The 25,746-nt window shown below is 39.4% G+C and overlaps 1 protein-coding gene across 2 annotated transcripts in view; it reads left to right on the top strand.

Moving 5' to 3' along the window:
• The first annotated feature begins 1,116 nt into the window (after positions 1-1,116).
• Positions 1,117-25,746, top strand: part of LIN54 (lin-54 DREAM MuvB core complex component) — a 64,102-nt gene continuing 39,472 nt past the window's right edge. The window contains exons 1-3 of one of the 2 annotated variants that reach the window (XM_081090720.1): positions 1,117-1,162; positions 16,879-17,594; positions 21,354-21,477. In XM_081090720.1, the coding sequence (XP_080946846.1) occupies positions 16,911-17,594; positions 21,354-21,477 (808 nt within the window). In that variant the 5' untranslated portion in view covers positions 1,117-1,162; positions 16,879-16,910. Of the gene's footprint in view, positions 1,163-3,199; positions 3,478-16,878; positions 17,595-21,353; positions 21,478-25,746 lie in introns of those variants that run through there. The other variant, XM_081090721.1, reaches the window with a different exon arrangement.

The following is a 25,746-nucleotide window of genomic DNA, read 5'->3' on the forward strand; positions in this document are numbered from 1 at the left end:
CCACTGAATTTGAGGTGGGAGGTATAGGGTGGTGTTGATTATGGCAAAATAGAACAAACATCTGAGGCAGAGACTGTGCAGCTGCTTGACACTCTTCTCTTCATTTAACCCTCAGAATCCTGGGAGGCTTCAGTTTTTATGTTGTAGATGGGAAAAGGAACTTGAAAAATGTTATACACTAATACGTGGAGGTGCCAGGATGTAAAACCAGGACTGCTTGATTGCAGTGAATGCAGCTTCTCACTTCTTCCATTGTTCAGGGGCTACCGTCTCTCACGTTGACCTGCATGTCCTCCATGCTCCATTAGCAATTGTAGACGGTCCCACACTATTTTACATTACACTCCTTTGTCATTTCTATTGTTTCTTCTGAGTAGTTCTTGTCTCACACGGAGCACTTATTAACTGAATAACCTCCCAGTGCCTGTTTATCCAACTCCAGACTTAGGCACCTTTTTTTAAATTATTATTATTTTATAATAAAGAGAGTGGAGAAAAATAAAAGGAAAAGGTGACTAAATACCAAAAAAAAAAAATGTTGATTGTGTTAGTCTTAGCTGTATACTGCAAAAAACTCCCTTTCAAAATAAGTTTAACTCTGCGTGGTCTCCAGGGGCTCTTTGGCCATTAGTTGAATGGCCATTAGTGAATATCGACCACCTTCCCACCAAGCACATCAAACAGCGGCGGGATGCTGGAAATCGCACCTGCAGGCCACACGGACTTCCCAACAAGGATGCCAGAAGAGGCAGGCCCGCCCAGCGGCGGGCGCGACCCCGCTCCACCCCTCCCGCCTCAGCCGGGTGGAACATTCCGTGCAAAGCTTTGACAGCGCCCGCCCGGAGTCACGTGGCGTGGGAGCGTGCTGACGGCGCCTGCGGAATGACGCGGCTCGGGTTGCCAGGGGGCGGGGCGGGCGCCGCGGAAGGGGCGGGGGAAGGAAGCCAGCGGGGAGGCGGGGCGGGAGGAGTGGAGGGGCGGGCGGAGAGGGGCGCGCGGGCGGGGAGGGCCCAGCGTATTATGGGATGCGGCGGTGGAATGGCGCTGGGCGCGTGATTTTGAACAAACCCGGGTCTGTGTCTCGGAGGCGCCGCCGCCGCCGCGGCAGCTGGGAGCCCAGGGAGCGCGGCGCGAGGAGAAGGCGGCGGCGCCGCCGGCTTTGGTGAGTGTCAGACCCCGGGGTGGGGGCATCTGGGCGGGCGGGCGGGAAGGGGCGCCGGCCCCCGCTGCGGGTGGTGGCGCGGCCGCAGGGCGCCTGACCGCTCCCTCCGGGAGCCCGGGCTGGTGGGTGGTGGCGGAGAGCGGGAACCTGCAGGCTGGGGGTCGCCGCGCCCCACCCCCGGGCCTCAGTGGGCGGGAGGATCCTCCCGGGCTCGGCCCCTTCCCGCCCGCACCCGGGAGGGCGGCTGTCACCCGGCCGTCCGCCCGCCCTTCCTGGCGGTCTGGAGGAAGGGCTGCCGCGGCTGTTGACAAGCACACTGCGTGGCCCGGGAAGCCGGCCGTGTCGGCCCCGGCTTTCTGGGAACCGGTTTTGCTGCTGTGTCATTTTGTACCGGCCCCTCCTTCCCCTGCTGCCCGCCGCCCCGTTCTTCCTGCGCCCCTTGTCCAGGATCTCGGTGTGTGTCCGTTTTCCTCGCGAAGCCCACCAGCCAAATGTCACAATGTCCCCGCGGTGCACGGGGGAAGGGAGCGGGCCGGGACTTAGCTTGGCCAAGCAACGGTAAACACCAAGCAGAGTGCGGGTGGACGCGGCTGGCGGTGGGGAAATAAAGTTCAAAGATGAAGACGCCGGGAAGACTGGACACTTTCAAGCCTGTAGCAGGCTGGGTCTAGAGGCGGCGATCGGCTGGGTAGTAAATCACACCGGTTTAAGCCTGAATCTACCGACTTTTATATGGAGTTGTCACTCGAGCAAGGTAAGGACATGAGATGGCTTTGTCAACTTCTACCTCACTCTTCTTAGACTAACTTTTAAAAAAAGACGGTAGAGGGACCCTGTTCGAAACCTTGAAATTCAATGTGCTCATTGCGGATGGGTCTTTTAGGGCTTATGCTGTATTTGACAGGTCTGGAATTCAGCTTTTGAATGGGTGATTATCATATCTTTCTGAAATTCACAAAGGTCACCAATTTAGGTTTTTGAAAAAATTCCGATCTCCTTAGAAGCCTTGCAGCTCATGTTTTCTTGTTATTTTTTTGATGATTAAAAGAAACCTATGTTAGCCCTGACTGGATAGCTCAGTTGGGTAGAGTGTCATCCTGATACACCAAGGTCGCGGGTTCGATCCCCGGTTAGGGCACATATAAGAAGCAACCAATGAATGCATAAGTAAGTGGAGCAACAAACCTCTCTCTCTTTCAAAAAAAGAAAAAAAATCTGTGCTCTTTTAGTTATTTATTAAACTGCATGATAAGAGCAGGTGGGGATAGATAGCTAACTCTGGGGTCTTGTTCTAAAGGAAGCTGTTTATTTTCACTGTTCATCCATGAACAGGATCAATACATTTTAAACGTAGTTGCACTTTGGCATCTTAAGCCAGTGACAAATTGGAAGTGACAGTGTTGGAGGACAGAAATGATCGGATGAAATTAAGTGGAGAGGAAAATAGTTCCGAACTTTGTTTTGGCCATAGCCTCTGCATGAGGATCAATGCCTGTACCTTACGAACGTGTCGGGGAGGTTAGACGTGCCTATGGAAATAGCTCATTCTGTCCAAGCAGGGCTGACAGTGGAGGAAAATGTCGGAGTTGGTGAGTGACATTAAAGGTCTGGATCTTGTTTTTCGTGCCTGAGATGGGCACAGTGAATAAAATGCATGCCATCATCTCAAATTGCTTTTTGGAAAGTGAAAGAATTTGGGGTTCTTTATTGTCCTTCTGTCGCCTTCCCCATGGCTTTTTTGCTCTTCAAAACAAAAATATGCCGGGCTGGGGACCCCGCAGGTGGCGCGACTTCCTTTGGCGCGGCTGCCGGGCCGCAGGATCACCATTTTTCCTAGTGGGGTGGGAGGTCTCGGCGTGGGCTGTGTGCACCTCCCCGTGCATTTGAAGGTTGGCGGGGCCGGCGGGAGGTTTACCCGGATCTGTGGGTGTGCGCCTCTCGGGAGGGGAGGGCCGGGCGGGGAGGAGGAGGAAGGGGGAGGTTACCGGCGGCGGCGGCGGCGGCCGGGGCTGGGGCTGTCGGGGAAGCTGCTGAGCTGTGATGGTGATGACGAGGTGAAAATGGCGGATCTTTCGAAATACAATCCCGGCCCCTGACATACCAGAGGCGGCGGCAGCGGCGGCGGCGTCACCCGGGCTCCCTCTTCAGCCCCGGGTCCCCGGTAGCGCTCCACTTCGGACGCCCTGGGAAGGCTAGCATCTGGCCAGAGCTACCGTGCACGGGCAAAACAAGCACCGCCGGGCTCCGAACTGCCCGGGACCTGCGGGAGCCCCCACCTCGGAGCCGGAGGCAGGAGAAGGCGGCTGCCGCTGGAGGTAGAGAGGGGGTACCCGAGGGCTTCTCCGTCTTGAGATTCTTTATTTTGGAGGTGGGGTCGGGGGATAGAATTGTGTTGCGGATCAAGGAATGACTAGTCCTGAGTGCAAAGAATCAGTAGCCTCGTAATGACATCAACATTATTCTTTGAGTATTAAGAGGGCTCGAGTTTGCTCTGATACCTAAGGCTGCAGCTGAGGCCTAGAGGAACCGCTAGCACTTATCCCGATTTTCTGATTTAATATTCAAAATATCCACTCTGGTGGGTATTGGTTGGACGATGTTCAGCAGTTTATGGGGTTGTATGTTTCTTTAGGGAGGCAGAGCATTGGCATTTTATTCTGCATTTAAGCTCTTGATTTAGATCATAGTCTATAACTTGTTTGGGTGTGGATGCCCACATTTTTGGAGCATATGGACCAGTTTTGTAAGAATTTAAAATGTTGCTTTTTCTTTTATGACTGTCATCTGTAGAGTTGACCCCTCTGGCCCTGCCATTGGCAAATAACAATTGAGATACTGTCATGTATGCTTTATAGTTTTTCCCTGTGACCCCCCCCCCCTTCCATTTCGTCAATTCAGAGAGTAAAGTTATGAAAGATTTTGCAGTAGATTTTATAATTCAAGTGAATCACAGCTCTGGGAGCTCTATTTTGGTTCACAAGTTTTGCCTTCATTGTTAAGGAAGTTGTGATAGCTTGATGCATGCATCTGATGTGAGTCATTAAGTTGGTAAAAATGAATTGAGAATTTTTATATCCTAAAATACTGGACACCTTTGTTTAAAGAGCTGGAGAATTAGATTGATTGACTTTATGATATCCATAATTTAATTTTGTTAGATTACCTAAAGATCCCTGTGTGTTTTAGATTGTGCTGTAGATCCCTAAGGAGTCTGTCTCCTTGCACACAACAGTAGTGTTACTGAAAAGTTACATATGAGTCAAAATTTTATGTTAGTTTCCAGCCCTGTTTTTTTCCAGCTTTTGTAGTAGAGGATTGGGTCAGTGACATTGAGTATATGAGAGGGAACAGAGGTAGATAATATTTAAGAAATGCCTACTGGTAATTTAATGATTACAGTAATTTTCCTTATCCAAGTTTCCTACAAAGAGATGATGTTATAGTATTTAATAAGTATCATACATATATTTTATTCAGAGGTAAAATATTTTGTGTGTATCTTGGACATTTGGCTTTCGTTCATTAGAAGGCTAAGAGACCAAAAATTTTTTTAGGGGTCTGAGAGGTACTCAGAAGATTTATTTAATGAATTTTTAAAAATCATTTGTCTGATGTTCTTATATCTAGTAGGAATTTGATTCTGTGGTTTTTGTTTTTTTCTTTTTTCTTTCTTTTTTTTTTTTTCTGGTTAAAGATTTTATGTTGCAATTATTTGGTCCATGTCAACCTAGCTGCTAGGTTAGTAGTAAGAGTAAGAATTTTTATTTATTTATTATTATATTATTATTTTTTAATCCTCACTTGAGGACATTCCCTCTTCCCCTAATTGATTTCTAGAGAGAATGAAGGGGGGTGGGGGGAGAGAAACATTGATATGAGAGAGTCACATCAATTGGTTGACTCCCACTTGCACCCTTGCTCGGTCTGGGGAACCTGAAACAGAGGAGCATGCCCTTGACCAGGAATCGAACCTGAGACCCTTTGGTCTTCACGCCAACACTCTGAGCAAAACCAACTGGACAAGACTAAGAATTTTAAAAAGAATTAAAGATGGAGATGAAAAAGTCTTTTTCATTGGTTTTCTTATTTTTTTTAATCACAAAGGGCTGTTGTCATTTTGTGATTCTCCGTGATTGTCTTTAAAGACCAGTTTTTAGATTGTTGCGGTTAGAACAATTGTCTATTAATAATTAGAATTGTGTTAGAAAGAAATACAGGAAAAGTTATGCCACTGCAGATAGTCCAGTGTCTTTATGGGGGGTGAGGAGCATTATACATTTCCATTATATTTTCCAAATAATACTATTGTTTATCTGTTATCTGTTGTGCTTTACATACTATGCTAGGGATAGGGGATACCTCAATATCATTGCCTCAGGGAATGTTTAATTTAGGAATCAGAGGTAGGTTGGAAGGGTTGAATAGGGCTTTAATGCATGCAGAAGGCTTTGAAAATTACAGAAATTTTTTAAATAGGAGAGTGATAGCACAGAGATCCGGTAGTTTTTATGTGGGATGTGTTATAGATTAGAGGAGGTGACGGTAAAAATACATTGTAGGCTAAAAGCTTTGGAGATGTGGAAATTCTTGGTTGTAGTGGGAAGAAGACATTGTGATAAATCACTTAATTCTATAGAGAGACATCAAAGATGGCAAGGCCTTAAACCCTGCTGTTGAATGCCATAAAAAAAAAAATCAGAGGAAGCTAATTTAGATAGAGGAAAATAACTTTCATTTGAATTATAGTGTACCGCATAACTGTCTTCACAGTTAACCCTGCCAATAAACAAGGCTTAGAAATTGTTGCTTAGGTTTATACATTAAACTGCTGAGAGAACCAGGATTTGGAAATGGGTGTTTCTGATTTAAATCTCCGTGTTTTCCCCCCACTATGTTAGTCTTAAGCATGAAAAGGGGGGAAAATATTGTGAATCCCCAGTGTTGGCCTAAATAATTTTATTAAAATATTTAATTTTATATGTATATAGATGTAAATTCTTTAGGATTACTGCTTGTATGCAAGTAACAAAAGTAAATTTATAAATGAAATATAAGCCAAACTATAAAACAAGTAAAACAAATGAAATGTAGAATGATGGATGATGTTGTTTTGCTGAAACGAAATCTTTCTTTGCATAGGAATAATATACTATTTATTGTCTGCCTTGGCAAGATGTGGGATTTTCTACATATAATATATCCTTTATAACCCCATTTCTGTACTACTTTTCTGTATTTGAATGCTCACAGGTTAGGTGTTTTGGCTTTCACTTTGCGTAAATATATCATTTATCTTGTAAGACTGTTCTGTGTCTTTTTCTTTAGCTCACCCCAATTCTAGTACCATTGGTTATAGATATGAGGTTGTTATCCAGATGATCCAGAATATATTTTTTAAAGTATCAAAATGAAAATATAAACTTTAAAAATCTTCATCAGGACTCATGGCTTATAGTCTGCTAGTCCCAATTAAATTTAAGAAATATTGTTGTGTATCTAGTTTTTGAGTGTTGATGTTTGCTTTTAGAAATCGAAGCTAAAATTCAAATTTTATAGTGAATCAATGCTGATGGTAATCTCTAAGTACAAAAGTATAATTATTAAACGTAGATATTTCTGTCTAAACATCTGCAAATTACTCGCTCATTTGTAATGCAGTGATAGGTCATCACTTCGTATTATTTATGTGCAAGAATGAAAAAGTTGTTCACCCAGATTGTCTCCACCTGTAACTAAGAAAAGGACAGGTTTCAACACTGGTAATATTCTATACGAAACTCTTTAAAAAATATAAAACCGTAGAACATTTGTCATTTCTATCTTAACGTTATTTTTCATTTTATATTTAATTCATTTGTTTTCATTGTCATTATTCTAAGTCAGACCCTCCATTTATCTGTCTTGAACTAATTATTGTAATTGCCTTCTAACTGGCCTCCCTGCATCCAGCCCAGATAAAACGTTAAGATGAAGTTAGACCTCCCAAAGTACAACTATGATCATGCTGTTCTTCTATTGATTTCTAAACTCTCTCTATCAGGGCAAGGTCTTTGGTAAATTTCCCGTAATGCCTTCCACAAAGTTGGGAAGCAATTAGTATTTGTTAATTAAATGACTGATAAAAATCATAAGCTAGTTAAAAGCTAAGCGAACCTTGTAGATTTTCAGTGGGAATATAACTGCAGAGGATACTGGTTAAAAGCTAAATCAGTATTTAGAAACTTACTTGAAAAGGAGTTTTTATTTATGACAGTATGTTAAGTGTTGTAAAGACTCAGAGTATTATATAATCCTTTGTTTCTCAGATAGACAAATCAAAGTTATCTTTCAGAGTTCAGTGTAAATAATGTTAGAGTTTTAGATAATATCCCTTCTCCATGATTAATTTATTCATCCTTCAGATTTGTATTGAGAGGTTATCATTTGCCGGCTCTGTTCTAGGCACTGGGGAGAGTGGATACAGACCTTTTCTTTTTTTTTTTGGTATTTTTTTTTTTTTATTGCTTAAAGTATTACAAAGGGTATTACATATGTGTCCTCCCCCCCCCCAGCCCCCCCCCCTCCGCCCTTGACAGTCCTCTAGCCTCCCCTACCCCCCAGTGTCTTATGTCCATTGCTTATGCTTATACAGATCTTTTCTTGTTGGAAGTGGTCATAAAGACAGACAAGTCCCTGTCCTCATGGAGCTTGCATTCTAAAAATGGGGGAGGAAGAATCAGACTATAAACAAAGCTACTTTCAGATTGTGATAGATGCTATGATGGAAATACCCGAGTAAGCTATGGGATGTGTTAGGGCAGTGGATGTGAGAGTGGTGGTACTAATTTAGATTTTAAAAATGTAATACAAGTTAGACAAATTTATAAATCATTAAACTTTCTGAAATGAGTCAATTTTTAAGTCTCATTAGGCTTAAATCATTCAACCATGTTCAACTGTGAGGGGGGAACTTTGGTGTACTGACTTTCAAATTGTACTTTGCCTTTAGAACTTTGTGAGCAAAAATATTGGAGGCATAGGGAATGCATTGTATATTCTGCATTCTTTTCCTACCACTTTCACAAATAAGCCCTTGTACAGCCAAAGTGAACCAGAGCTCCTCAGGTCTGTTGGCTTGTGGTGATATTCTTTTTTTCTTGGAGTGGTCCTCCACACAGTGATGATGAGGTTGCATGTCTTATTACATATCTCCCATTCCTAAGGGATAAAATTAGAGTGGTGATTCATGTCACTAGATGGCCATACCCACAAGCTCCTTTTGAGAGTTTCTTTTAGCATAAGCCGCTCGGCCTGTGACCCTGATTGAAACAGATATGGATGTCTAAATCATAAAGCAGTGGCTGCTCAGTGGCTATGAGGTGTGTTGGCTCTAGGACTCTGCACAGCCCCATACTACATAGAGACTGGCTAAACCAATCAGATCTTTTCTTGTTGAAGTTTGAACTTTATTCCTAGTTCAAAAGGAGACTTCTAGCCCTGTAACTCCTAGTTTCTTTTAATAGGACAAGTAAAAAAACATAACAGAAGTAGACAAATCCATAATCATATTTGAAGATTTCAGCAGCCTTTCTCAGTAATTGACAGAAGAGGAAAAACTGAGAATATAAAAGATCTGAACAACACTATGAACCAACTTGACCTAATTGACATTTATAGAACACTATACTCAGTAACTACAGAACACACATTCTTTTCAGATGTACATGCAGTGTTCACCAACATAGACCATATACTAAGCCATAAAACAGATCTCTAATTTCAAATGATGGAAATGTTATAGAATATTACATTCTCTGACAATAATAGGAGTAAGTTAGAAATCAATAATATGATAGCAAATCAACAAATATTTGGAAATTAAATAGCATATCTTTTTTATTGACTTCAGAGAGGAAGGGAGAGGGGGGAGAGAGAGAGTGAGAGAGAGAGAGAGAGAGAGAGAGAGAGAGAAACATCAATGATAAGAGAGAATCATGGATCAGCTTCCTCCTGCTCACCCCCTACTGGGGATTGAGCCTGCAACCCAGGAATGTGCCCTTGACCAGAATCAAACCCAGGATCCTTCAGTCCCCAGGCTGGCGCTCTATCCACTGAGCCAAACCAGCTAGGGCTAAATAGCACACTTTTTCTATTTTCCCAGTGTTAAAGATGAAATCATAGGAATAGTAGAAAGCATTTGAAGTGAATGATAATAAAAACATTAAACCATTAGCAGCTAAAGAAACATTGGGGGAAATATTTAATATTAAGTGCTTATTTGAGAAAAGAAGAAAGGGTTGACAAACTTTTCCTATAAAGGGCCAGATAGCCCTGGCTGGTTTGGCTCAGTGGATAGAGCGTCGGTCTACGGACTGAAGGGTCCCAGGTTCGATTCCAGTCAAGGGCATGTACCTTGGTTGGGGGCACATTCCCAGTAGAGGGTGTGCAGGAGGCAGCTGATCGATGTTTCTCTCTCATCGATGTTTCTAACTCTCTATCCCTCTCCCTTCCTCTCTGTAAAAAAACAATAAAATATATTTAAAAAAATAAAATAAAGAGCCAGATAGAAAGTATTTTAGGCTCTGTAAAAAAATTATACATAGCCCTGCCGGGTAGCTCAGTTGTTTAGAATGCCATCCCAATATGCCAAGATTGTGGGTTTGCTCCCTGGTCAGGGCACATACAAGAATCAACCAATGAGTGCATATATCTATACTAATAAAAGGGTACTATGCTAATTAGACCAGATAGACCGACATCTTCTGGACAAAGCCATGGTGGCGAGGGCCGAGGCGGATGCAGTTAGGGGCGATCAGGTCAGCAGGGGAGAGCAGTTAGGAGCAATTAGGCTGGCAGGGGAGAGCAGTTAGGGGTGATCAGGCCAGCAGGGGAGCAGTTAGAGCAGCTGTGGGCAAACTACGGCCCGCGGGCTGGATCCGGCCCGTTTGAAATGAATAAAACTAAAAAAAAAAAAGACCGTACCCTTTTATGTAATGATGTTTACTTTGAATTTATATTAGTTCACACAAACACTCCATCCATGCTTTTGTTCCGGCCCTCCGGTCCAGTTTAAGAACCCATTGTGGCCCTCGAGTCAAAAAGTTTGCCCACCCCGAGTTAGAGGCAATCAGGCAGGCAGGCAGAGGCAGTTAGGAGCGATCAGGCAGGCAGGAAGAGGGGTTAGGGGCGATCAGGCAGGCAGAGGGGTAAGGGGCGATCAGGCAGGTAGGCAGAGGGGTTAGGGGCGATCAGGCAGGTAGGTAGAGTGGTTAGGGGCGATCAGGCAGGTAGGTAGAGTGGTTAGGGGCAATCAGGCAGGCAGGCAGGTGAGTGGTTGGGGGCAATCAGGCAGGCAGGCAGGTGAGTGGTTAGGAGCCAGTGGTCCTGGATTGCAAGAGGGATGTCCAACTGCCGGTTTAGACCCAGTCCAGCAGTCGGACATCCCCCGAGGGGTCCCGGATTGGAGACGGTGCAGGTTGGGCTGAGGGAACCCCGCCGCCATGCACAAATTTCATGCACCAGGTCATTCATATATATATATATATATATATATATATATATATATATATATATATATATATATACATACACACACACACACACACACACACACACACACACACAAACAGGCCATGGGTCTGATTTGGTCTATGGACAATACTTTGCTGAACCCTGATTTATACTTTCATTTTAAGCTTCTAAAGAACAAATTAAACCTAAAGTAAATAGAAGGAAGGAGACAAAGATAGCTCAATTAAATAAAAAAATGGACATTTGACAAACTGCAGCGGGAAGGCCGGGGAGGGTAGGGGGGCAGAAGGGGTGGGTAAGAGATCAACTGAAGAACTTATATGCATGCATATAAGCATAACCAATGGACATAAGACACTGGGGGGCAGGGGAGACCAGGGGATTGTCAAGGGTGGGGGGAAAAAGGAGACATATGTAATACCCTTTGTAATACTTTAAGCAATAAAAAAAAAAATGGACATTTGAGACTATCAATGAAGCCAAAATACTTATTTGAAAAGATCAATAAATTGCTAAATCTCCAGCCAGACTAGTAAAAAAAAAAAAAAAAAAAAAGACAAATTGCCAAAATGAGGAATGGAGAGTTGGCATTTTTCAACAGAAATTAAAATAAAATAATATTATGTATAACTTTATGCTAATAAATTTGACAACTTAGAGGAAATAGTAAATTTCCTTGAAGGATGCAAACTTTCAAATATCAAAAGTTACTCCAGCCAAAACCGGTTTGGCTCAGTGGATAGAGCGTCAGCCTGCGGACTGAAAGGTCCCAGGTTCGATTCCGGTCAAGGGCATGTACCTGGGTTGTGGGCACATCCCCAGTAGGAGATGTGCAGGAGGCAGCTGATCGATGTTTCTCTCTCATCGATGTTTCTAACTCTCTATCTCTCTCCCTTCCTCTCTGTAAAAAATCAATAAAATATATTAAAAAAAAAAGTTACTCCAGAAGAAAGAGATAACTTGAATAACCCTACACTTATTGAAGAAATTGAATTTATAGTTAAAAACCTTCCCACAAAGAAAATTTTTTTAAAAATTTTATTTTAACTTTTTTTTTGCTTAAAATATTACAGCAAGTAGTACATTTGTCTCCTTTTTAACCCCCCTTGACCTTCCCCCAGCCTCCCCTACCCCCCAGTGTCTTGTGTCCATTGGTTATGCTTATATGCATGCATACAAATCATTTGGTTGATCTCTTACTCGCCCCTCCCCCACCCCTCCCCAGACTTCCTGCTGTAGTTTGACAGTCTGTTTAATGCTGCTCTGCCTCGGTATCTATTTTTGTTCATCAGTTTATAATGGTCTTTATTATCCATAAATGAGTGAGATCATGTGGTATTTTTCTTTCACTGACTGGCTTATTTCACTTAGCATAACGCTCTCCAGGTCCATCCATGCCATTGCAAATGGTAAGAATTCCTTCTTTTTTACAGCAGCATAGTATTCCATTGTGTATATGTACCACAGTTTTCTAATCCATTCATCTACTGATGGGCACTTAGGCTGTTTCCAGATCTTAGCTATGGTGAATTGTGCTGCTATGAACATAGGAATGCATATATCCTTTCTGATTGGTGTTTCTCGTTTCTTGGGATATATTCCTAGCAGTGGGATCAGTGGGTCAAATGGGAGTTCCATTTTTAGTTTTTTGAGGAAACTCCATACTGTCTTCCATAGTGGCTGCACCAGTCTGCATTCCCACCAGCAGTGCATGCGTGTGTTTTTTTCTCCGCATCCTTTCCAGCACTTGTCGTTTTTTGATTTGTTGATGATAGCCATTCTGACATGTGTGAAATGATACCTCATTGTTGTTTTGATTTGCATCTCTCGGATGATTAGTGACTTTAAGCATGTTTTCATATGTCTCTTGGCTTTCTGAATGTCTTCTTTTGAAAAGTGTCTATTTAGGTCCTTTGCCCATTTTTTTATTGGATTGTTTATCTCCCTTTTTTAAGTTGTATGAGTTCCCTATAAATGTTGGAGATTAAACCCTTATCGGTGATAACATTGGCAAATATGTTTTCCCATGCAGTGGGCTTTCTTGTTGTTTTGTTGATGGTTTCTCCACAAAGAAAATTTTATGTCTAGATAGCTTTACTGGTGAGTTTTAGCACATTTCAGGAAGATTTTTTCTGAAAATTGAAGAGGAGGGAACATGTCCTAACTCATTTTATTAGGGTAGCATTATCCCCAGACAGCCACTACAAGAAAAAAACTTACCAATATCCCTCATGAGTGTAGACAGAAATGGTTAACAAAATATTAGCAAATAGAAGTCAGCAATATCCTCAGATGGGATACAAGCCCCCTGACAGCACTGCATCTTCACGTCTGCTCTGTGGGACTTGGGCAGTGAAGGAACTGATACACACATGGTGCTCATGTTCCTTCTGTGCTGTGAGTAGTAAGTCCTGCGTTTCTGACCTAAGGACTACTGTGTGGTCTTCCAGTATCCATGAAACAGTAATAGACTACTTTGGTTGCTTGCTTGGAGGGTTAAAAATATCAAATTCCTCACAGTTCTTGACAGTGTTAGTCTTGAGGATGAGTGCTCACAGACATGGCTTTCTGAAAGAGGAAAGATGAGGGCTGTGTGGTCTGGGTTAGAGGATAGGACAAGACTCTGGGTATTGAATATTCTCACCCAAGTGATGGGCAAGGGTGACAGGGGCAGGGAGAATAAGAGTCCTCCAGTGGTCTACCTCTTAATGAACATTTAGGGGCTGAGCTGAGAGATAGCCCAAATGGTGCTTTGGTTGTTGTACATTTATCTCCATGGCTTCAGCTGAAAGACAGTGTGGCTCTAGCAGCTGAATCAAGTCCCCAAAGGTGAGAAAATTGTGTGGGAAATGAGGATATAGAGCTTTGGGTGGGTTGAAAATACTAAGAGTTTGTTTAGTTGAGATGCAAATGTGAGTACTTGAAATTTTTAAAATAAATGCACTATCAGACCACTATCTCCCCTCATGGCCTGACCTTTCCCTCTTCCTACACCTGGAGTTCAAGTGCTTTAAGAAGAAAGATGGCCGAAACCGGTTTTTCTCAGTGGATAGAGCGTCGGCCTGCGGACTCAAGGGTACCAGGTTCGATTCCGGTCAAGGGCATGTACCTGGGTTGCGGGCACATCCCCGATGGGGGATGTGCAGGAGGCGGCTAATCGATGTTTCTCTCTCATCGATGTTTCTGACTCTCTATCTCTCTCCTTTCCTCTCTGTAAAAAATCAATAAAATATATTTAAAAAAAAAAAAAGAAGAAGAAGAAAGATGAATAGGGGTTGGGTTGAGGTATCCCAATCCTTAAAGGGGAATCAAAGGCCAAACCCACATATCTAAATATGCTGGCGGAACTTTAGGCAGAGGAGAGAGTTAAACATTTATGGCTCTATAGGATAGTGGCACTCAAGTCATCATCCTACCTTATTCTGTGGGAGGATAGGGTGTTCAGATGCAACTGATGGGGTTTGGGCATTGGCAGTAGGAGAGGAAAGGCAATGTGACATTTTTGGGGGTAGGGTCTTTGTTGTCTTGTACTGTTGTGATTTCCATTGCTAAGGTATAATTGGTATTGATTTTATTTATGTATTTAAAAATGTATTTTTATTTATTTCAGAGAGAAAAGGAGAGAGATAGAAACCTCAATGATGAGAGAGAATCATTGATTGGTTGCCTCCTGCACTCCTGACATTGAGCCAGGAACTGTGACCTCCTGGTTCATAGGTCGACGATTAACTACCGAGCCACACAGGCCAGGCTTACATGCTTGTATTGTAAATGCCCATAAGTGCCAGAGTGGATTCTCCTGATCAGGAAGAGCCATATGTAGAGAAGTGCTAGTACTTTGGGGTCCCAAAACCCTAGTGATTCTTTTGAGCTACAAGTTATTGTGACTGATGATTTTGCAGTATATATAAAGAACTCACCTAACTAAAGAAGACAAAAAAAACCACAATAGTATTTTAAGAATGGCAAAAGATTTTAACAGGCAATTTTCAAAAGAAAATATACCAAAAGGCAATACGCATATGAAAAGATGCTCAACATCATTAGTCATCTGGCAATTAAATTAAAACCACAATGAAATATCACTTTATACCGACTAGAATGGCTAAAATTATAAAGACTGACAATACCAATTGTTGGTGACGATGTGGAACAGCTGGAACTGTTGTACATTTCCAGTGGGTGTATAAAATGATACAACCAAGTTGGGAAATTGTTTGGCAGTTTCATGCAAAGTTTAAAATAAACTTACCTTATGATCTGGCAAGTTAATTTCTAGGTATTATTAAAACTAAAAGAAAATATGCATACATAAAAAATTTGAACTTGAGTGTTCATAGCAGAATTATTCATAAGAACTCAAACTGGAAACAATCCAAATGTCCATCAGTTGGTGAATAGATAAACAAATCATGGTAGATTCTTACAAGGGAATATTACTCAACAATAAAAATGGACAGAACCAAGTGCAAGAGTAAAGATAAATCCCAACATGCTGAGAGGGAAGAGTTCATACCATATGATTTCCTTTATGTCATGAGTACATACATGTGATTCATTTATGTGAACTCCTAGAATGGGCAAAAAAGCAGAACTAATCTATAGTGACAGAATAGATCAGTTATTGTGTAGGGTGAGATTGACTGTAAAGGAGTAGACTTATTTTTTGTCCATTTAAAAATACCAGTGGTGCCAAAACCAGTTTGGCTCAGTGGATAGAGTGTCGGTCTGTGGACTGAAGGGTCCCAGGTTCGATTCCAGTCAAGGGCATGTACCTTGGTTGCAGGCATATCCCCAGTAGGAGATGTGCAGGAGGCAGCTGATTGATGTTTCTCTCTCATCGATGTTTCTAACTCTCTATCTCTCTCCCTTCCTCTCTGTAAAAAATCAATAAAATATATTTAAAAAAAAATACCAGTGGTAAAACTTCAAGGCAATATAATTATGTGATTAAAATTATGAACTTTGTTATCGTAAAACATATCCTGAGTTTGAGTCCTAGCTCTTCCATTTACTAGCTTATAATGACCTTGGGCAAATTATTTAACCTAAGTTTCTTCATCTGCAAAATGGGGGTGATAATGTTATCATCTCAGAGTTGTTATGAGGGTAAATTAAATTGCCACCATTACTGTTTGATAGTAAGTGTTCAAAATGGTGACTAATTTGGGCAGTATTAATATTTGTCAGTGTTAATAATTATAATTTGTAACTCATGCCTGTTAATCTTGGAATGGGTATTGCATTTTTATATTTTAAAAAAGGGAAGAAGAATTATTGATTAGGTTCCTATGAATCTTTGATATTTACAGGCAAATAATTTAATGCTATTTAGTCAATCATAAACATGATGTACTTTCTTTAATAAGTGAAGATAACTGACTCTTTTATTGGGAGTTCTGCATGACCTTTGACTAAAAGCATACCAGTTCTGATTTGTTCATAATCTGCTTTATTATTATTAACATTTTTTTCTTTAGGGTGACTGGCTGTATACCTCTCAAATGATGCTGTTTTTGATATTTTAAATGGCTGAGGAGGATTTGAGAATCTTTTTTCCAAATCAGGTTTTCTTTGGTATGAAACTAATTGATCAAACTTGGGCCAAGTAAGCCTTTTGATCTTCAGTTGCTGAGATGGATTACTCTAAAAACTCTTTTAACATTAATTTGAGTATTTAATGGATTTTTAGAAATGATATAAATGCCATCATTTTAGGATTAGCTCACTGGAGATTTGAAGATATTTTTCCAATATCTGTTTATATTTTAAAATCTTTATTTCTTTGTGTGCTTCAGCAGTTTTTAAGTCTGTCAATAAGGAAGAAAAATGGGAAGAAATAAGATGATAATCAGACATGTCAAAGATTTAAAAGTTTTATGAGTGGGCATTGGAAAGGAGTTTCCTATAATTATGTGACTTAGTGTTGCCTGAATGCAGTATACCTTTGAATTGAAACATGGTGAATGAGAATGTTGGCTTCTAGCTTTGTGTCTCATATGACTTACATTTTAGATTTTTGAAAGTTGAGGATATGTTAAAATGGTTTAACTCACATCCACATCAGGAATATCCTTTATTCAATTATACATCAATAAAAAAATGTCATTTTAAATTTTGTTACTTGCATTTTTCTCAAATAATTTTGTTGTTCTCTTAAAACTTTTGAACCCTAGTAATTTTTTATTTTTCAACTTTCATTGCAGTGCCTGATCAGCTTTCTCGCAGGAGAACGACCATGGAGGTGGTGCCCGCTGAGGTGAATAGCTTGCTTCCAGAGGAGATAATGGACACTGGTATAACGTTAGTGGATGATGATGGTATTGAGGCTGTTATTGTTTCATCCCCAATCCCCATGGAGACAGAACTGGAAGAAATGGTCAACATAAATTCTACTGGCGACTCTGCAGCCACGCCCATTTCCACGGAGCCAATCACAGTGTACAGTAACCACACTAACCAAGTGGCAGTGAATACCACAGTTACTAAAGCAGATTCTAATACCACAGTGAAACCAGCTTTTCCAAGTGGCCTTCAAAAACTTGGTGCTCAGACTCCTGTGACTATATCTGCCAATCAGATTATTTTAAACAAAGTATCACAGACATCTGATCTTAAACTTGGCAATCAGACCCTTAAACCAGATGGACAGAAGTTAATTTTAACAACTTTGGGCAAGTCTGGTTCACCAATTGTTTTAGCACTACCCCATAGCCAACTACCCCAGGCTCAGAAAGTTCCAACTCAGGCCCAGTCAGGAGATGCTAAGTTACCACCGCAGCAGATTAAAGTAGTTACCATTGGAGGGAGGCCCGAGGTGAAACCTGTCATTGGTGTCTCAGCACTGACCCCAGGAAATCAACTGATTAATACTACAGCTCAGCCCTCTGTGTTACAGACCCAACAGTTAAAAACAGTACAGGTAAAAAGGGGGCTTATGAATTAAAATGCATGTTAAAAATTAAGTTCATTGGTAGTTGTGTTTGTAGGATAATTAAATGCTTAGCTGTTACTGAATTCTTTTGAATGTTGTGTTTAGTAATTGTGTGTGGGTATTGCGTTTTTTTCTGGTAAAGTTTGATATGTCTAATCCTTTGGATATTTTTGCTAGAGAACTTAGAGCAAACTTAATTTTGGTTAAATTCCAGATGAGTGTATTTATAGCTTTGTACTCATTTTTAAATGCATTTTATTCTTTGTAATAGTTTGATTACAAGGATGTTCTGCTGGTATAAAGATGCCACAATTGCTGATGGGCTGTCAAAAAATCGTTCAGACATGATTTTTTTCAGTTAACAGATGGCCAAAGTCTAGGAAAACTTGCTGCTCTGAGAAATCCTTCGAGTCTGAAATAGTACATACTAGCCAGTGTGTGCCTTTCTTTGGCGTTTACTGTCCATTTTCATCACTCATGTTTACATATTGGAAAAGGTAGTGCCATGTGATAGAAGGTAACACATAGGCTTTAGAGTTGGACCAACTAGGTTTGAGTCGCCTCTCTGCTACCCTGACATCTGTGGAACTTTGGATAAGTTACTTATCATCTCTGAGTTTTTTACTTTAGCTGGTAGAAGGTTATGTGAGCATGATGAAAGTACTTGTAGTTCTCAAAACTTTGAGGATCCTTCAAAATGGTACCTATTATCAGTATGAAAAAGACTTTAACAGAGAAGGTTAACAGAACATTTATTAAATGGCTTCCCATTTTTCATGCCCAAGTAGGCCTTTTTTTGGTCACCACTACTCTTAGAAATATAATGATCCACTTAAGACCAGGGAACACAAATACATTCCCTGTTTGAAAGAATTGCCTTTTACAAAAAAGAAGAAAGGATTTAGAGAATTAAAGCAGGTGTATAAAGAAATAGGAAGGTTTGGGAAACTATCCACTCTCAGCTGATGTTAGAAATAATGTTTGGTTATTATGTCATGGGCTTTTTATTTAAGAACTTTGTAAGATTTCTCAAACCTTGTAATTTGCCCATGTCCCTTCTAGTACTATTAAATATTGTGTTCTTTTCTGTTCATTGTCATCTCACTTATCTCTGACTTCCTTTTACTTATTTTGATGAACGTCTCTTGAATGAGTTATCACCATCTAGCATCTTGTCCTCAGCTTTTAAAAAAATCAGTTTTGAAACTTGTTTTTTATTGGGGATGTGGCTCATAATCATTTCACAAGAAACTGATAATGTAAATCAGAATGTCATTTTTTTTTCATTTGCAAGAGCAATGTATACATACTGTTTTAATGACCAATTTACTTGTATCCACTAGTTTTTTACTATAATCACCTAAGTACTGACAATAAAAACAAAGACTGGGAACTAATTCTTACAACTTCTTTTATTGTTGTTACTTTTATAAACCATAATTCTGTTTATGAAAAAGAACTTTGGTTTTAAAAAAACACCACAATAACAAAAACAAAAGAAACCCCGTTTAGGATATTACTCTACTTGTCCAGTTATTTTTAGGCATCCCAAGTCCTTCTAACTCAAAAGTAATCTACAAAGCTCTGAAACACAGAAAAAATAATAAGCTACACATCTATATGTTTCCTGCTTAGGTACCAGAATATTTGGTTTATTATTACATGGTGTATATGATTCTCTGGTTTTTTTCCTAGACAGTCCTCAGCGTTGTCTTAAGTTTAATGAGTATTGAAACTGTTAGGGTATGGACAGCAGGTAAGGGTGGAAGAAGGAGACCCATCTTGAAAAATGAAGGAAAGAGGTGACAGTTGAGGCCAGAGGCAGTAACAAAGAGGTATAGTCACACTTAATTACAGATATATAAACACTTTCCCATGTTTCTTATGCATAGTATAATAAGAGAAATAAATAACTAGCAGTATGGAACAGCATTACTCCAGACTAGTTCCTGTACCTATACAACACAGTGCCAAAAATTAGCTGTATATATTATTTGATCAGATATTTGGCTATTTGTAAATTTCCTTTTTGATTCATTTTTGTCTTAATCTGCTGATTGGATACATTTGACATAAATGATCCTTCATGTTGTTGTTTTTTACTTAATAAAGTAATTTTGTTCTAGGGTAGTTTATAGAATTCATAATGTAAAAATTATGGTTCCTTAACTGAACTGGAAATCATTATTTTTCAGCAAAGCTCCATTAAAAAACATAACTAGAGGGCAGGTTGAGATTGTTCATTTGATAAATTATTGTGCTTTTGGTTGTATTGTTTTTTTATTGGTATGTATTCATATAGTCAGATGATTGTGAAAGTCAGTTAAAAATAGGTAAATACTTTAAGTTCCTAATCTTTATAGATAAGATTATTTATTTTGAAACATGGATTTTAAAAATATCAATACTTCTACATCTTGAGATTATTGATACTAAGTCAATAGATGACATATTCTGACTCACTTTAGAGTTTAAAGCTTGTAAACACATTTGAGGAAAATATCTCCTGTATGTCTCCCAAATTGAATCAGTGTTTTTTAAAGTACAATTATGAATTTATTTGGGTATAAATAATTTATCAGAGTTTTGCAAGCTGGGTATTTTTAAATGTAGTAATTGATCCCATGTTTTTTAACAAAGTGATTTATATTTCATTTTGTTTTGTCAGTAATATGTTCTCAGTGTAAGAAAGTAATATATGCTAAGTGTAACAAAAGGTTTTACTTAGTTTAATTTATAGTTTGATCACAAGCTGATAATTTAGTTTAGCTTCTGGTATATTTGTGTCATTCAAGTTGGTCATGTTTATTCATTTTGAGTCATTATTTCCAATAATAAAAAGTACTTTCAAGGCCTCAATTTTCATATCTGTCCAAAATTAATATTTAATTCCCTTCCTGCTCTGAAAGTCTGTGATTTTTATTATATCTAAGTTTCTGCTTCTAACTTTTAGAAGAAGCTATGTCTTTGCATACATTGATAATTTCAATATAAAAACATTGGTAATTCTACCTTCTTTGACTTGTGAAGAATTTTAGTTCAGGTTAACAGTGTGCCAATATATAACCTAAGATCAGAGATGACTAAAATGTTCTCTCTTCAGGGAACTCATAGTCTTGTAAACAGTATCTTAGTAAATAATATTTGAGTGGTTTTGCCTTTAGAATAGTCTTTGTTTTGCCCAAGATGGCTCTTTGTATCCGAGGGCATTAACTTATTCAGTTCTTCATTTATCTACCCCTGATATGTAGATCTAAAGCTGAACATATAATCATAAGCACATCTTTAATGTGTATTTATATTTTGTTTCCAGGGGTCAATCTAATTACATTTACACTATTCTCTCTTAACTTACTTTGCTCCATCTTTTTATTGTTGAATAATTTGTTCTTTTGAAAAAGAATATTGCTGTGTCATAGTGTTTTATTATTACATGTTTTTTAAATAAACTTATTAAACATTATTTTAAAATATTAATTTGTTTTTCAACATATATCTATATCCCAGAGACTAAAATAAGGATTTACAGTGAAATGCAAAGGTATTACTATATATTGGCCTAAGGGTGTTATAATAATATTCTAATTAATGGCTATATTTTAAGTGTTTTTAACATTAATACTTAGATATATTTTGTTAAGTGAACTGGCTTCATGTGTACTTCTGAATACCAATCTTTTGTTTAATTGTGATTGAAAAGGTATCTTATAGAAACAAATGGTCTTCATAGTTATTTATATATTTCAGATTGCTAAGAAGCCTCGAACACCAACCTCTGGTCCAGTAATCACGAAGCTGATCTTTGCAAAACCAATTAATAGTAAAGCAGTTACAGGACAGACAACTCAAGTATCACCACCAGTCATTGCAGGTTATATTTCTTTATAGTTTATTAAGCTATATATTTATCTTTCTCTTATGTTTATAAAAGGCTGTTCTGCCACCTTGAAATGTACTAGTGAAATAAGCTTTCTAGAAACCAAACTTGTTAATAAGAAATGTTTCACTTATTAAATGTGTGCTTCAAGCAAAATGCCTTATCTCAAAATTAGTCCATTACTTTAGTCTCCTTAGTTTGGGGTAGAATTTTACCATGAAAGTAGTACAAAGTCTTAAACTCTAATAATATTAGCTATTAGTGTTTATTATGTGCCCTGCACTGTTCTTAGCTCTTTACATATAGTGGCTTCTATAATCCTCTATATGACAAATCTGTGAAGTAGATACTAATACCAGCCCTATTTTGCCATTGTGGAAATGGAGGTACTCATCTAGTAAATGGCCACCTGGAGTTTGAGCCTAGGCAGTATGTCTCTAGAGCACATGTGCTAAGTCTAATAGTTTTAAATTAATACACATGGGAATATAGTATTTCATGGTTTCTGTTTGAATTTTTGGTTTCAGTATTTTAATATGTTCTATATGCAGTTTCCTATGAATAGAAAATTGTCACAATGATGCAGTTACTTAAGTGATAACAGAATTTTAGCTATATTTTGCCAGCAAATTCCATAATGTGACCCAATTCTCTTTTATTATATACTTTAAAATTTGTCTTCAGCCTGACCGGCATGGCTCAGTGGTTGAGCGTCAACCTGTGAACCAGGAGGTCACAGTTTGATTCCTGGACAGGGCCCATGCCTGGGTTGCAGCTCAATCCCCAGTAGGGTGTGTGCAGGAGGCAGCCGATCAATGATTCTCTTTCATCATTGATGTTTCTCTCTCTCTCTCCCTCTCCCGTCCTCTCTGAAATCAATAAAAATATTTAAAAAATTTTTTTTTAAAATATATTTTATTGATTTTTCACAGAGAGGAAGGGAGAGAGATAGAGAGAGTTAGAAACATCGATGAGAGAGAAACATCGATCAGCTGCCTCCTGCACATCCCCCACCGGGGATGTGCCCGCAACCCAGGTACATGCCCTTGACCGGAATCGAACCCGGGACCTCTCAGTCCGCAGGCTGACGCTCTATCCACTGAGCCAAACCGGTTTCGGCAGAATATTTAAAAATTTTTGTCATCACTCAGTAACTGTAAGATCTCAGAAATCTTTTTTTTTTTTTAATTGATTTTATAGAGAGAAGAAGGGAGAGAGAGAGAAACATCGATTTGTTGTTCCACTTATTTATGCATTCATTGGTTGCTTCTTATATGTGTCCTGACCAGGGATCGAACCCACAATCTTGAGGTATTGGGACAATGTGCTCTAACCAACTGAGCTACCCAGCCAGGGTTAGACCTCTTTCTTGATTTTATTATTTCATTCTCTTTATTCTAGATTATCTTCCTTTGTACTCCCAGTCTGGCAGTTCTTTGACTTTGAAATCTCTGATCCATTAACCCTCCCACTTTCTTATTAATCATCAGCCCATTCCTGTCCTCACAGTCTTCGTTATTTAACATGGAGTCCATGACCCATCATTATCAATCCCTTCCAAACACCATTGATTATCTTTTCCTTGTCTCTTTCTGTAATAGCTTGGTTAAGTCCATCTTTCTTCTTAACTCCTTGCTTGGCAAGCAGCTCAGTATTTCTAGAGAAAGTCACAAAGCCATGGTGACTGGTCTTTAATTCAGAGTTAAACTGACATGACTTCACCAATTTAGAGCTCATTTCTAATTTCCATTGTGCTATAAGGAAGCACCTCTGGATGGTAGACTTTGACTAGAGAAGTTCAAATGCTAATTACCCATTCTATGTGCATTCTTTTTAAAAAATTTTCTTTTTAAATATATTTTATTGATTTTATACAGAGAGGAAGGGAGAGGGATAGTGAGTTAGAAACATCGATGAGAGAGAAACATAGATCAGCTGCCTCCTGCACACTCCCCACTGGGGATGTGCCCGCAACCAAGGTACATGCCCTTGACCGGAATCAAACCTGGGACCCTTGAGTCTGCAGGCCAACGCTCTATCCACTGAGCCAAACTGGGTATGGCTCTTTTAAAAAATTTTTAATTAATTTTGGAGGGAGAGGAAGAGAGGGAGAGAGAGAGAGAGAGAGAGAGAGGGAAACATCATTTGTTGTTCCACTTATTTATGCATTCTTTGTTTGATTCTTGTATATAACCTGACCAGGGATCAAACCTAAAACCTGGGAGCATGACACTCCAACCAACGGAGCTACCTGGCCAAGGTTCCTTTGTGTATTCTTGATGAGTGTGCTTCAAATTTTAACTAACTGTGGGTGGGAGAAGGGGTATAAATTGAAGCCACCTACTACTGTCTTTGGTAAGTTTACAGACAGCATAACAGTAGGCAACTCTGAAGTCAGTGGCCATGATTTGCCATTTTCTTGAGGTTTGGAATTGTGTGTAAGGAGGCTTCTCATTTTAGCAAATGAGAGAAGGCATAGAAAGATTGTGATATGGAGACAGTGTTGGGTGAGTGAATGCTTTCTTTCTCTTTTGTCCTCAAATGAGATTTGTGGTCGATATAGGAGGCTGGTGTCTTGAGGACTGCATGGGAGGCAGGTATAGCCCCAGAGGAAAAATTGGAAAGGATTGGGATTTGGAGCTGGTTTAGGAAGTGGGCTTCAGTTGGCTGAAAGTGAGCAAGGCTTGGATGTATTGTAGAAAAAGGGGCCTCCGGATCCCTCGGAGGTTTTTCATAGGTGAAACTGGTTAACCAGGAGAGGAATGTCTCAGTACAATATTCTTTACTGTTTTGGAGTTTGAGAGAATCCCTTAAATTTTTAAAATTATGTGGGAAAATTGTATACTACACATGTGGTGTCTGCAAAAGTGTCTGAGTGTATTTTTAGTTAATGTCCTGGTTTCACCTCTTACATTTGATTATAATGTGACTATGTCATTGCTGGGTCTTTGGGTCATTTATAACGTGTTGCACACCGACTATCGCTTCATCTTTAATTACAGAATTTATTAGCCCTACCACAATGCATTGAGGTAGACTTCTATTAAATTTCACTAGAATTGTTGATGTTCAAGTTCAGTTTGGAGGGATAATTTCTACTGTTAACTAGTTCTTTATAGCCTTTTAAATTCACGAAAACCAAATTTTAAACCATTGAAATAGGTCTTCTGTTGCATTGTCTTATTCAAGGAGACCTATCTTTATTTTGTAGCTAATGATCTTTCAAAGTACATTTAGATGTGTTTTTTTTAAATGACTTTTGAGCTCATTGAAGATGGATATTTTTTTCTGTCAGTCAAGATAAACTTATGTTTGTAAATATGTGATTTTTCTGAAATGGAAATCTGATCTTGTCACACCCTTGCTTAGAATTTTTTGGGCTTTATCCATTTCTGGGCTTCAATCCATTAGGATTAAGTTCAAATGCCGGTGCTTTCTTAGCATTAAAAACATTTATGATCTCATACATACCTTTTTCATTTTTACCTCCTGTCAGCTCCAGATCTACTGATTTAACTTATTTTAAGAGATTACCAAATGCGATCTTGGCACTGTTCCTTTTATCTGAAATGTCTTTCATTGCTGTCCTCATGGCTAACTCATCCATTTTAGCTTTGGATTACCTCTTGTCTTGAAAGCTTTTAACCCGTAGTCAAATACTCTTACTCTGACTGTCTTCTATGTATTCCCATAAAACTTAATCATACCTACCAAATACTTCAATTAGACTTCTTTTAAATTTCACACTAGTTTTTTAGAATTTCTTTTAGTCATACTATATTATAATATTTGTCTTTCTTGTTTGTCTCCCTATTAAATTCATTATTTTTCTTTTTGTTAATTCTCACTCGAGGATATTTTTCCCATTGATTTCTTAGAGGGAGGGGAGAGAGAGGGAGGAACATTGATGTGAGAGAGACACATTGATTGGTTGCCTCCTGCACTCCTCCTGACTGGGACTGGGAATGAACCTGCAACCCAGATACATGTCCTTGAACAGGAATTGAACCCATGACCCCTGGATCCCCAGTCAGACATTCTAACCACTGAACAATGCTGACCAGGACTCATTTTTTTTATTTTTTATTTTTTTTTAGAATATGTTTTTATTGATTTCAGAGAGGAAGGGAGAGGGAGAGAGAGATAGAAACATCAATGATGAGAGAGAATCATTGATCGGCTGCCTCCTGCACGCTCTCCACTGGGGATGGAGCCCACAATCAAGGTACATACCCTTGACCGGAATCAAACCTGGGACCCTTC

This window comes from Myotis nattereri (assembly GCF_964212035.1).
Source record: "Myotis nattereri genome assembly, chromosome: 1".
Taxonomy (NCBI): domain Eukaryota; kingdom Metazoa; phylum Chordata; class Mammalia; order Chiroptera; family Vespertilionidae; genus Myotis; species Myotis nattereri.